This window comes from Haemaphysalis longicornis, unplaced genomic scaffold (assembly GCF_048455015.1).
Source record: "Haemaphysalis longicornis isolate Haplotype H1 unplaced genomic scaffold, Haemaphysalis longicornis Haplotype H1 scaffold_1, whole genome shotgun sequence".
NCBI lineage: Eukaryota > Metazoa > Arthropoda > Arachnida > Ixodida > Ixodidae > Haemaphysalis > Haemaphysalis longicornis.
This window is the reverse complement of record NW_027526203.1, coordinates 157,010,090-157,024,343: the sequence shown is the minus strand read 5'-3', so window position 1 is coordinate 157,024,343 and position 14,254 is coordinate 157,010,090. Positions and strand designations below refer to the sequence as shown.

The 14,254-nt window shown below is 49.0% G+C and overlaps 1 protein-coding gene across 1 annotated transcript in view; it reads right to left on the bottom strand.

Moving 5' to 3' along the window:
• The window catches only part of LOC144138370 (2-oxoglutarate dehydrogenase complex component E1-like), a 110,882-nt gene extending 98,839 nt beyond the window's left edge, over positions 1-12,043 (bottom strand). Inside the window, exon 1 of the mRNA XM_077670622.1 lies at positions 11,683-12,043. Coding sequence (XP_077526748.1) covers positions 11,683-11,922 — 240 coding nt within the window. The 5' untranslated portion in view covers positions 11,923-12,043. The remainder of the gene's footprint in view (positions 1-11,682) is intronic.
• Between the last annotated feature and the right edge of the window lie 2,211 nt (positions 12,044-14,254).

The window sequence follows — 14,254 nt, the reverse complement described above, 5'->3', positions numbered from 1 at the left end:
CGAGTACCCACTAAGAAAGCTAAATGCCTTCTATCTGCAAATTAATTGCATAATTGGCCTAGGTAAATTTATTCATTTATTCGCATTACTTTACAGGTCCCCATAGGAACTTTGAGTAGGGAGGGGGGGCAATAAAAGCAAAAACACAAATTGAACAGAATCAACATAGCGTAAAATAATACAATGTGGTAATACTGCATAACTAACAGAAGAGGTAACATGGTAGAAGATGTACAAGCATTATATTAGTGCAAATGTAGATGACTGGTAGCTTCACAATTGACAACAAAGAATTCGGGGAGAAATATGCGCGACATGATGCGCTAGCAACGCATTGGTGTACAGCAGTAAAGCCAACTTTATATGGACTCGGTGTGAGCACTTTACAGATACGCGATGCCTTCACACTTTGATATAAGACAGGTTTACTGCCCCTGGTAAAGGCCTGTGCTGTTTTGGCATTTTCAGATTTTCTCTGACGGCTTTTTGTGGAGTATTAAGGATAACCCAAACTCTCACCTGCAAAACAACCACATGGCCACATACTGGAAGTAAACCTCAAACTTCGAGCTCGATAAATTGCCTTCTCTAGAGGCTACATCCACAAAGCAACTGGGACCAAGCAAGAACACAGCAAAGTGACAGTTACCCTTATAAACCTTTAAAAGTTGGAAGCAGCTGCTGCTTGCCAAAAACCTTGCCCCCCCCCCCCCCCCACCTCCCCCATCTGCACAAGCATCTCCATTTTAAAGTGTGTTTCAAATGTCTTCTGGAATACCACCTTCAAAATTCTCACCCTAAACAAACACAAAACAAGGCAACTCTTACAATGATATAAGTATACACAAATAGGAATTTAAATCCCCCAGTGTTTCCAGAAACAATGTTTCCTCGGGTGCTTGCCCTGCAAGAACATCTGGTACCTCTTCCAAACGATGAGCACCATTATTGTGCCTCCATTACACCAAAAGCTGCTGATTAGCGTGGTTGTTGGATGCACTCAATCTCAGTAGTCTGTACCCTGTGCACTGAAATTGTGGGCATTTCAAAACTCAACATAACTCAATCTTTTTTTTTCCTTCCAGAGTTGAGGACTTTCGACCAAACAAGGTTTTACAGTATTTAAATTAGGTTTCCGCTGGGATGCCTGAGCTCTCCCAAACCCATTGGCTCACTGCTTCAAGCCCCCTATGCAGCGATCAATTGCAGCAGTATTTGTGAGTGTTCCCCACAGGTATCCTCAGCCATGCCACACGCAAGCTAACCTCTCCTATTCCCCATACGCCTTGCATTGTCCAGTGGACACAACTTGCTGCAGTATTCTATAGTCTGAGTTTACGGGCTCTCCTAACAAGCACCGTACACGAACAAATCTTCCAAACAAATGGGTCTATACTGCTGGCCCTACCAATGGCACACCTCTAAAATGTCTCCCAGTGAACGTAAACCAAAATAAGCGGTGGGCTTAGCGCAATTGCCTCCCACGAGACTCGCCAATGAAATTCCACGATGAACTGAATGTTACATCCCATACGTCTTTTAAGTAACAGATACAGGTGGCACTAGCTGATTTTCGACTATGCTCAACCACATTACCAAAGTTTACAAACGCACACTACGCTTGGCTGACATGGGGGCACACTTCAAGTTCATCTGAACCGCCACAATATGAAACTGTCGGCCACAGTGGCTCAAGCGTTGTGCTGCTCACAAGCTTGATATCCAGTCCAAGAAACCATACTTTCCAAGAAGGTTTTCGGCCTGTCGCAGTGGCTCAGTGGCTGAGGCGTTGCACTTCTGAGCACGAGGACGCGGGTTCGATTCCTGGCCGCGGCGGCCGCTTTTCTGATGGAGGCGAAAAGCAAAAACGCCCGTGTGTGCGAGATTTGGCCACACGTTAAAGATCCCCAGATGGTCAAAATTAATCCGGAGCCCTCCACTACTGCGCACCTCATCGCCTCCTTTGCGTTGGCGCGTTAAACCCTATAGATCAACAACAAAACCAATCCAAGAAGGTTTTCCCTCTCACTCCTCATACGTTGCCTCCAAAACGGAGACACCACACGAAAAGGCCCCTGAGTTGGATATTCCCCGCACGATAAAGTTCCCTGGGAAGTCTATAAAATCTCTCTGCCAGGGTGCACTATCCTGGATAGCCCAGCTTCAGTACATTGGGCCCCAATTCAAATTTTCCACGAGCAACTGGCATCAGTCCTTACTTTGCCATTAAATAAGTCCTTGCTAGTCATTAAACCAACATAAACAAGGAAAGAAAAAGTACGGATACTTATTTTTACAATAGAAAAAACATTTTGACATGTTCCATTCATTACTTGTTCAGCTGTCACTTCGATTTCCTTTCCAATTTGTGCTTCCTTCTAAAAATAAGGAGCACCAAAGACAACATGCTTTAGACCATTTTTTTTTCGAGCCCCTCTTTGGCTAAACTGCCTCACCTTCAATGTCACTTTCACTTGGGGCACAACCCAATAGGAAAGCTGTCACCGAGAAAAGTTAGCACTGTCGAAGTAGTGACGGCACAGGTATTTTTAACCCGTGAGCAATGTAACTATTTTTCTCATCTGAATCTGCTGATGTATGCGCACAATGTGACATGCAAAAACTGTGCATGCAATTAACATGGGATCATGACAACTGCCACTCGACAGCTGCACTGGAAACAAAGCAAACCATATTTTTTGCTTTTGTAGCGCATTACTTTTTTGCAGACTATGAAGTTCAACACAGGTGTGAAACAGATGTTCACTGGCACTTGTACAAGCCCGGAAATAATCGCTCATGAATTTGTTCCCAGTTTGCTTATTCAACTGTTTTGCAGTGACACCGCAATAGCATCAGCTAAAACTTCCACGAGACTGTGATGGGGATGAGACGTGGATGCCTTACAAAAAGTGCCACAAACTTTTTGGCACTTCATTCTCGTGCCAAATTTTATGACAAAATAAAATTTGGCACGGGAATTAATTGCTGTCTGCAAAAGTCTTGCAGTGCACATGACTGGAGAGCTTGTTCTTTTTTTCCTTCTATTCCACACTGTCCTTTTGCTGCGGGTGCAGAAACCGTGGAAAAGACCAGCATCCCCCCCCCCCCCCCCTGCAGAGCCATGCAAAAACCACGCTACCATTACCTGGAATACCACCTTCAAAATTCTCACCCTAAACAAACGCAAAACAAGGCAACTCTTACAATGATATAAGTATACACAAATAAGAATTTAAATTCCCCAGTGTTTCCAGAAACAATGTTTCCTCGGGTGCCTGCCCTGCAAGAACATCTGGTACCCTTTCCAAACGACGAGCTCCATTATTGTGCCTCCATTACACCGAAAGCTGCTGATTAGCATGGCTGTTGGATGCACCCAATCTCAGTAGTCTGTACCCTGTGCACTGAAATTGTGGGCATTTCAAAACTCAACATAACTCAATCTTTTTTTTTTCCTTCCAGAGTTGAGGACTTTCGACCGAACAAGGTTTTACAGTATTTAAATTAGGTTTCCGCTGGGATGCCTGGGCTCTCCCAAACCAGCACCCCTATATCCATGCTTCACCCCTGGACTGAACCCATGGCCAAGGCTGCTCAATCTCCGTTCACTAAAAACTTGGAAACATCAAGAAACTAAAGGCTGGCGCCTCTTCCCACATTTCACGCGAGGGGAGCACAAGTGTAGAGAACCTTCCCTGCAGCAACAACCTCTGTGCACTCCTCTCTTTCAGCAGTAACAAGAGCTGCGCACTAGGCAAAGGGTGCCCAAATGCAGCTGTGAGGGCAGGCAGGCTCGTTTCTCCACACGAGGAGAGGGAGAAGCCACATTGCTGCACCACTAACACCTGCAGGCCGTGCGCACGTTCACAGAGAGCAGGAAGCAGCTAGTGCGGCTGACAAAGGGGCAGGGATTGGCGAGCTACCTGCCAGCTGGCCCTGTTGCTGTTTGTAGGGGGCCACAAATCAAACGCAGCTTAGAGCGTGCCCAACAGTAAACATGGTCCTGGCAACTGAATCAGAAGCACTCTTTGGTAATCCCCAGAAGATAGGGGGGAACTGTGGCGCAAGGATTTCAACCAATGTTGGAGGAGGCTTGTCTCCTCCTCTTTCTCCAGACAGCAGATGCTAGACTCACACCTCGCCTTACACATTTTCCCCAAGTTTGTGATGGATGATGTTTCCTTTGAGGCTGATTATCAAATAACCTGCTGGGCAGTGTTCAGGCGTACGAACAGTGCTACCATCAGGTAAGAAAAATATCCCATTGAAAGAACCTTTACAAGCTACAATGTAAACACTTCTATACTATTTACAAGCCACCACTTTCAGCGGGAACAATGTGGCAGCTGCGTCCGTTCCGTTTGCACCTGGCCTAAAAACTAAACCCTACACGCACACTTCCACTCATACATCCGTTAGCTTACAGGACTGACGTGAGGAAAATAGGTTGGCAAAGGCTCTGTTCAAGAAACCGCCAAGATTAGGAAATGCAATGGCAGCTGATGGGCACATCCACAACACTCTCATCAATGTGCCCTTCCCATCAGTAAGGAGCAGACCGAGGGGAAACAAAGGACCACGATCCAGGGATAATGATCCCACTCGTCGACCGTAGGACTATTCGTCAAAAGGCGATTCGTAATAGGGCAACTTGTAGTAGGGCAGTTCGTCACATAGGGCAATTTGTCGAAATGACAATTCGTTGCTTCGAAGAATGTGTTCAAAAAACTGAACTGGGCAAGTTGCTATTGGTTCTCTCTACTACTGCGCGAAGCAAGATTGGGCCAAAGACACAACATGGGCACAATACCGACTAAGAGCACAATTTCATTGAGGAAGCAAGCAATTTATAATAAAATAGAAATACCTCGTGGCTTCCCAGAATGAACGCGTCGTGCATTTTAACGAACGTGAGAAGTGACGCAAACGGCATTCATCATGCTTCGACGCAAGTACCTCCCGAGGCACTCTTATTTCTGTTATCCGAAATCAAGAAGAGTTATCTCACTGTTATCAAGTGTAATGCCACGCAGCCAAGGACAAGCAGGGTTCTTCAAAGAACAAACTTAACTGGAGCAAACTTGTGCTCCGCAAAAACTCAAAGAATACACAAACGTCGAAGAAGTCAACAGAGTGACGTCCACAGGCGACCGTCAGCGAATCGAATGCCCCGGCGCTTCCCCTGCACCCATTTATCTGTAGTGCTCTCGTGACAAAATACACAAATGAATATTCATGCATTCCCACGAGTGCTGGCATTCCTTTCTGAATGGATTTTTAAACAGCTAACCTCAGTTTGGTCTGGAGCATGGCTGTGGTTATCTGCGAGTTGAACAACGTGTATATTCTCTAATCTGTGCGTCAGTATCATTCTTCACTTTGCAGGTTCCTCTTCTTCAACATGTCTAGTACATGCTTTGCTCAGTCCTCCATTTCACAATATAAAAAAAATTGTTCGCGAACCAGCATTTCTCTGCCCCTTTTAGTCCTGATGAATTCCACAGAGACTGCGAAAAACAACGCCAAGACCAGTTAATCTGTAGCATTTGGCTGGTGAACTTTACGTTGTTATTCTTGAAAGTTCATACCGGCAGCTGCACGCTCACTGAACCACTAACTTCCGACCTAGAGTGATACGATTGTCCTGGTGAACACTCGGCCGCTTGTGCAGAGTTGGATTAATTTTTTCTTAGGAAGCGTTTGAACTTCATATTTTACACATACATGTTCGATGCCCTTAACTGAATAGTCCATTGTGCTTTAAAGTCAATAAAAAGTTTTTTTTTCCGACGAATAGCCCTACGACCAACTGTCCTACGCAAACAATTGTCCTGCGATGAATTGCCCCATTACGAATTGTCTTTCAACAAACGGTCCGTACCACTGCTCCACAGGGGAGGAAAATTTCCCATCACTCAACTAGCAACTCGATCCAAGGGCCCCCCTGAACTCGTACTGCTAAGGGAATGCCTGTGCCCCCTATCCCTGGCCTGCCCTAAGGCACCCCACTGTCCCCCTCATCAGTCATTTATGAAAAGTGGAACTGCAGCAGCTCCACTTATCTTTCTGCTCCACCATCAGAGACAAGCAAGTCATGGTGACAGATGATGACAGATTATCACAATGGGAATGCCGTGACGTATGTGTGTGCTTAACTTTTTTTCTTACTGACAGGCTTACATTATAACCTATGCTAAAAGGAGTGCCCTGCAGTTAACTGCCAACCATGCTTTGCAAGCACGGATGAAGTACAGGGTGGTGTGCCGATAATTGGGACACCTTAAAAAATTTTCCTGAGCAAACTGCCGCTCTGTTTGCGCTCAAACTTCACACGAAGGTCGCATATTCTCTGTTTCGCTCTGCATAACCCAGGTGGCTTTCATGAACCCCAACGTCCGTTCGCTCTGCATAACCAAGGTGGCGTCATCGTTCCAAGATCAACTTACACTGGCTCGCACCTCCAAATCGGCCGCTATTTTCCCATAGGTGAAAATCGTTTTATTTATTTTCAGAATAAACAAGTAAGTGCCGTCGTTGTTCCCGGTGTCAAACAAAATAGACCACAAAATGCGACCTTCGCGTGAAGTTTGAGCGTGAACAGAGTGGCGGTTCATTCAGGAAACCTTTTTAAAGTGTTCCAATTATTGTCGCACCACCCTGTACAAAGATGCACTCACCTCAGCCTCCCACGTGCACATCACATGACTCCTGTGCTGATGACCGTTTTACCAATTTTGTCTTATTACAGCTCAAAGGATTCTACAAGCGTGCTTTTAGAATTAACCTCTCCCTTTGCTGAAAGCATACAAAACTAAAACCTTGGCTAGCAAACCACAGCTCACTCTTAAAGGGTCACTGAAGTTATTTGTAAACATTGCAGGATTACTAGCGCAAATTGTAGTCCGGGGTCCCCAGGCCATGTTTCGACCACTCTGGGTGCGTTTACGCGAATTTATTTAGTAGAAAAATCAATTCGAAAATGCTGTCCTCCTCTTTGCATCCTCACCCATCTTCTGTGGCGTTTACGTGTGACGTCAGGAAAAAATGACTTGGCTTGACTGCACTACTGCACGGCTCACCGACCTTGTCGGTCGGCCCAGTGTGTAGTCCGCCGGCCACCGATGGGTCATAGCAATTCATTCGCTCAGTTGAAACTAAGCCACAAGACGTTTGTGAATAAAAGAATGTGCCTTTCTTTAGTTTGTTAGTTTGTACACTGTATCACGCTCGAGGTCCAGGTCGCTTCACACAAGCGCTGCACATGCGACGCTTCGACGACTGGTACGCTAGTAGGAAAATCTAAGGCCAACTGAAGGCGGAAGAAGAGTCAGCGAAGTTAATAGAGATACTAAGGAAATAAAATCAACTGAAATTTTTACCATACAGCGTAAAACTAGGGTGCAGGAAGTACTTTTTCGCGCTGGGTGAACAAGCACACAGTCAGCAGCAACACCACACATCTGCGAGTGCTTTTCCGTCTAAGAAATGCAATTGTTAGACGCGAGATATTGCGGAAAATAGGGGGACGCTTACTGCACGAGAGCTATACAACAAATAGTCATCTAAGCTGCTTGAAATGCTAAAACTAAATAAAAATGTAAACTGGTTATACATTACATACCTTGTATTTCCATCCCCCGGCAGTGCTGGCTCGTGGCCGAGTAGTCATGAGCACTAGGTATGTTATTTTGCAAGTTGCAAGTTCGAATCCATGAAGCTACAACTTTTTCTCTTTTTTTTTTTATTGATTTCATCGTTTTTGGCCGATGTTTCCACACTGAATTCACCATTCTTGGCCCGCAACGTTCATTGCTCCATGAGCGAGTTTGCAGAACGTGCGCAGAGTGGCACTGACGCGCTAGCCAGTAGAGCACTGCACGGGCCTAATTTTAAGGCCCGAGCCCGGCCCGAGCCCGCTTTGGGAAGCCCGAGCCCGACCCGGGCCCGTAACACCGAGCCCGGGCCCGGCCCGGGCCCGGGCATTCATAAGTGAGTATAGCCCGGGCCCGGCCCGGGCCCATCATCTCAAGCCCAGGCCCGGCCCGGGCCCATCATCTCAATCCCAGGCCCGGCCCGGGCCCGTCGTCTCAAGCCCACGCCCAGCCCGGGCACGGTCTTTTTTTTTAGCCTACGGATCGCCCGCATGTGTGTGACCAGGCCTGGTTTTAGACGTTGAAGAAAATTAGTTTATTATATTCGGTCGAGTGTCTTCGTAGCGGGAAATCAGACGGAGCATCTAGTCTGTACAAGCACGCCCTGAATTGTAACGCAAAAAAAGGGTTGAAAAGTACACGTAGTTTAGCTCACACCATCTGCAGTTCACGCCACATGGGCGTAATCATAGCTCGTATTCTTACACGAGAGACACCATCACCTTTGATGACCAGACTCTTGGCAACTTCATGTGGTTGTTTCGGTCACAAGTTGGTATTAATGAAATTTCTTGCTCTCCATTTGAATCCACAAGTATGTGCGTGCGTTGAAATATTTTCCCTGGAGTGGTTGTTAAGCGGTGACGCTTCTCTAGCACGCCAGTTTGATTTCCAGCCACGGCAGCCACATTTAGATTGGTTCGACATCTAAAACACACGTACATAGACATAGGTGCACAGCTCCAGGGTGGCTTAATTAATTCCTTCCCCTCTAGGGCATTCCTTGTAACCGTATCTTTGATATGTTATACACCAAAATATAAAATCTTGATGCAGAACATGAAATGTCATTAAATTTACAGTATAGTGACTATCAGCCCTAGCAAAACACGTTTTTAAAACAATCTGTACAACTAACACCAAGAAGCGCATAAAAGTATACTCAGAATATTCAATTTTATGCTCTTTTCTACACTTCACGTCGGAACTATTAACCCCCGGGCCTATGAATTCAAGCCCGAGCCCGGCCCGGGCCCGGGCCCGTGGCGTCGAGCCTGAGCCCGGCCCGGGCCCGCGGCACTGAACCCGAGCCCGGCCCAGGCCCGAGGCACTGAACCCGGGCCTGGCCCGGGCCCGCCGATAATCGACTTCGGGCGGCCCGGCCCGGGCCCGTGCAGTGCTCTACTAGCCAGTTCTCGTTGGCATGCTGTTGCCATAAGCACCGACCGCTTGCGGGTAGTGGGCACAGAACAGAATCAACAGACCCTTGGCCTGGTGCGAACGCGCTTTTTACGATACAGGCATGAGTGAGGCAAGCTCCAAAGATGGGGGAAAAATAACACGGCATCTGAGTGTCTCCGGTGACGCGGAGGGCGTTCATCCACTGCGTAGGCCTTGGCTAGTGATTGCTACGATTCCAAGCCGTCCTGGTTGGCTTATCTGAGGCATTTCACAGCCAACAACATGACAGAAGCGTGGTAAGGCGATTATTGAGATATCGAGAATGCCCATCCAACGACAACGTCGGATGCCAAACATGTTGTTTCACAGAACCGAAACTTGTTTGAATGCTAATCTTGGACATCGTCCAATCACGTAGCACCTTTACCTGACGTCACTGCGGTTAGCTGGTGCAGCCACCACAAACCACGCACGGTAGTTTTTCTTCTCTCAGGCTTTATAAAATAAATACCGCCTTATCGCCCCGGATAAGCGATGAAAAGTGCGTTCATTTGAGTCAGTCTACGCGGTGCAAGCAAAAACGGGAGCTCGACAAATTCACTTCAGTGTCCCTTTAATTGTGAGACTTGATTTATATGGAAACTTAGCCACCTTACACCCCACTGTGAGGTCTTCTTTCTAAGCACAATGATTCTGACACTGTAGTTATTAAGAAACCCGTTAATGTTACGCAAGACACACCAGTGCTCCTTACAGCGTGTAATGCCAGTCCCAGTAACAAGATTAACCAATGCGAACTGAGGAAACATCACTTCTCAAGCATCTCCCAAGATTTTCATCGACTTTCAAACATTGCATTGAAGTTTCACCTGGTTTGGTATGAGGCATAGAATGGTGTGAACTTTTAATGTCGGAAATGCACCAGAAGGCCTAGAGAATTATTTTCTGCATTTAAGAAAACTACTTTCGTGCTGAAGAAATAGCACACCTAGTAAAAATTCCTCAACAATTTTCCCTTCACTTGACAATAGGCAAAACAACTTATAACCCTCCAGCAATCCCCCTACAACTGTCGCAACCCTCATGCAACGTGGCCCACATGTCATCACACCCTTATCACATAGAGGCTCTGATCTCTCACAGCAAGATCATCCGACTTTTTAGGGCTTTATTCAGCAGCCTTAACTCTTGCGGTGTCGAGTTCCTTTTTTTTATTATTCATTCAAGCATTTTTTTTTAGGAAAACGCACACCAGTGATATGGCTGGACGAAGATGCGAGAATGCACTGGCATGTTGATCGTTAAGGGCTCTTGTTTCGTTATGACAGCATGATGCAAGACAGTGCCGATATTACAATATCATCATTAAAGTACCTGCCTTAAAAAGTTTTAAAAAACGCGGTCAGTTGCACTTATGACGGCCTGGCACAATCCTTGGAATATATCCCGAGCACAAATATTGTAGGCAACTTCCTAGGTCAGGTCACGTCAGTAGGTTGCTAGGTATTGTAGCAGTTGCTAGGTCACGTGAGTGGGTCGACCCCTGGGTTAGACCAGTCTACCTTAGTCGGAACGGAACGCCGTAGCCCGGGTACACGTAGCCCGGGTACACTATAACCCACAAGGGAAATTCCGTCTACTGGAGCCGTAATAACGCCGCAAAGCGCGCACCTGCGGTCGTTGCGCGCAAATTTGAGACGAAGTGCATCAGCGAACCGCCCAACTTTGCACTTTCCCGCCAAAGGTGAGCCGGCCGGCTGTCCCATGGTCCGACATTGCGGCCAAAGCACTGGCAAGAAAGTGGGTCAACGCGCGCGTCAAGGGCGACCACGCAGCAGGCGTTCACCTGACACCTTCCGGCCGCCTTGACGATGACGACAACGGCGCTGTTTCTCCCCAGCATGCCAGCGGGAAGGGTCTCCGCCAAGGGGAGACCTCGCGAGGCCGCTCGAGTGCCGAGCCATTGCAAGGTGACTCTGGCCGTCGTAAAACGCGCCGGTGGCGAGGCCGATAGCTCGAGAAGCGCCGGCTATATTGCTTGGGACACGCATCATGGCGCTTCTGGCGATACACACGGGGCACGTACGGGGAGGCGTGCCCGAAGGTGCCAGAGTAGAGCCCGGCGGTTCTACTCTGACGCCTTGCGCCCGCTAGTGCAACGACAGGTATGGAGCTTGGAGACTCGTAGTAGTGGTAGCAGGCCGTCGCACGATAAGTTACGTAAGTTGCGCAGCTACGACGGTATTCCGCCATACAAAGTTGTACGATGGACACGAGTAGGTTTTCACGCAATACGCCGATTGATTTTTTTTTTTTTTTTCCAGAACTTCAATTTCACTACTTACGGGAACAGGAGAACCGGGTGAGAAAACAGAGTGCGCGATGCCGTTTCGCGCCCGCCCAAACACTGTCTAAACAGCGACGACACCGCTGCGATGTGGTGGGGAACCGCTCAGCTTCTAAAGGGGCCGTGTTTGGAAGACGAAAGCGACGGTCAGGGCAATGATGCGAGCGAATCCGCGCTGTCCATCTGCGACGGCCGCACCGCGAGCCTCGGCTGTAGGGCATGTGTATTTATAGGCGCCGAAGTGCGCAGGTGGCGAAGGTAGGCGAAAGACGAACGCACCTTGTGCACCGAGTTGGGGTCCTGGGTCCAGGCGCGGTACATCTCCTCGACGTAGACGGACGAGCTGCCGTTGAGGAACGGCTCGGCTGCGGCGCGGGTCACATAGCCCCGCGCGGGCACCTTGAGCAGGTGAACTCCAAAGTGACCGCTGCTCGCCAGCCGCACGGGACCCAACTTCTCCGAGAGCAGGGCCCGGGCGAAGGGCGTCAGCGACGCGGCCAGGGATCTCGCCCGATCCATCGTGTCCGAATGAATGAATGGTCCGCGACCCTACGTTGCGGACCCAAAACGCGCAGAGAGCCGCCGTCACTCGACTCGCCCTCTTCCCGTGTCGTCTACTATGGACTCCGGTGGGACGTAGTCGCCAAGAATGCCAAGAAATACATACACCGCACCGCTATCCGTCTTGTTGCCAGACTGCCATTGCTTTTTCTGGCCCAGATAACTGAGAAACGGAGGTTTTAGGGTTTTAGTACGTATGATCTCATCTAAGCTGTAAATATAATTTTTCGTACTGAGAAAATTTCACGTACCCCCTAGTGTGACTCTTATTCTACGACCTTTAGAGTTCTTGCACTGATCTTTGGCAACCGACTTTGCATCGGTGGTCGGTTGCAGCAGACGCCACGATTGAGGCGTCGCGGTTTCTGTTCGGGGCTCGGCCACCGTCATTCCATTCATCTGCACACGACTACGTTCGCCTACAGTGAACTTCCGCGTTAAATATCAGTTGTTCCACGAAAGCTTGTACTCTTCGGCGTTGAGCCAAGTGCGCAAACACCACAGGCTGAATGAACGCCATGTCTTACAACCGCGGAATCGGTAAACGACGACGACGACGATGATGCCCACAGTGTTTGTTGGCATGTACCCACAAGGGGGGATTGGCCAGGGCTAAATCCCCTACTGTAATTCGTGAGAACCTCAAAATACTCATTTATCTCCGGAAAGACAGAGGCCGTAAGATGAAAGTTCGTTATGATTAAAGCCCCAATTACCCAATAATTAGTACTCTTCAGCAATTCAAGCGACTTGAAGCAGAAAGAAAAGCTTGAATGCAGTTATACATATATCCCTTTTCGCATACCACAAATTTGCTCCCCTAATAGATAATATAAGTGGAACAGATAGTGACAACCCCAAACGCTCAATAGAGTCCTTCAAACGCAGTTGTCTAGCTGCCGAGAAGCGGGGACAGGCGAGAAAAAAATCGTCGATTGTTTCCGTGACCTGGCACCGCACACACAGTTCCGTCGGTGAAAGCCCTGTTCTATACAGATAGCCTTGGAATCCTGCAGCGCAGCTCGGTGAAGGTCACTTCGCATTGCCGAGATCTCGAACCACAAAAATGAACATTCCAACCGAACGTTAAATGTTGATACTCTTCAAAGGATAGCATTGCATCTGAACGAGTAGCGTCTAAATGCCAATATCGTATCAATCTTGAAGATGAAAAAAATTCCCGCGCCTTCCCGCGAGGGGAACACGAGTAAATGCAGAGCATTGGGGCCTCAGTACTGGTTGAAGGCAGTGTTGCTTCCATCGCTTCTTCCGTGATGCTGGAGTAGCAGACACGAGTAAACGTAGGAGCGAGCGTCAACCAAGGAAGGAAGGAGCAACGCAGTGACTGAAGCACGAGCGACCGCTAGCCGCTTTATATTTGCAGTGCGCGCAGTAGAGGGAGAGCAGAGCGGGGGAGAGAGCGCGCATGCGCAAGCAGCGCGCGCCCTTCCACGCCCCACCGCGCTGCTATCACGCACCTGTTCCGCCGAGACCGCGACGGAGCGAACGGGCTGACTACGACGCATGCGCGCGCCAGCTGCTGTTCAGAGAGAGGAGGAAGGAGGAGAGGCGCACCTGCTGCGGACGCGGATCTGTGGACGCCGTCCGACGCAGGAAGAGGCGAGGCTAAGAAATGCTCTGCATTTAAAAAGATCCAGATTAGGTATGCCGAATTGGACGGGAGCTATGACAGCGAGATTAGCTAAATGGCCCACTAGCTCGTTGCCCCTGATGTCCGTATAGCCAGGGACCCAAGCCAAACGTACCTCCTTCACGGGCCTTGGAACAAAAAAACTCCCCCCACCTCCCCGAAGGGGATCGTGCGGAAATGCGAATGCATTGGGTGCACCGATGAGTGCGCTGCGGCAAGCAGTCACGGAGAGAGGCGCGCGCTCCACTGCATTTATATATATTTTTCCGAGCGCAGCGAGCGGAGAGAGGGTACGCGGAGAGGAGAGAGAGACCCGCGCAACACGCCCGCCCCGCGCGCGAGCTCTCTCCGCCGAGCTCCGCGATGCGAGCGCCCTCACACGCCCGAGCGCGCTCCTCCTCTCCACTCACTCTCCGCTACTCCGCCCGAGCTCCGCGATGCGAGCGCCCTCACACGCCGAGCGCGCTCCCCCTCTCCTTGCCCTCCGCTACTCCCGCCCGAGCTACCACGTGCTCCGGTTGCTAGGCGCGCCACAGCTGTTGCTAGGCGCACGCCGGCCAACGCACGACAACCCCCGACTAAGAAATGCATTCGCATTTAAAAACAATAATGTGCGGTACAATGGAGAGTCGGAAGAGG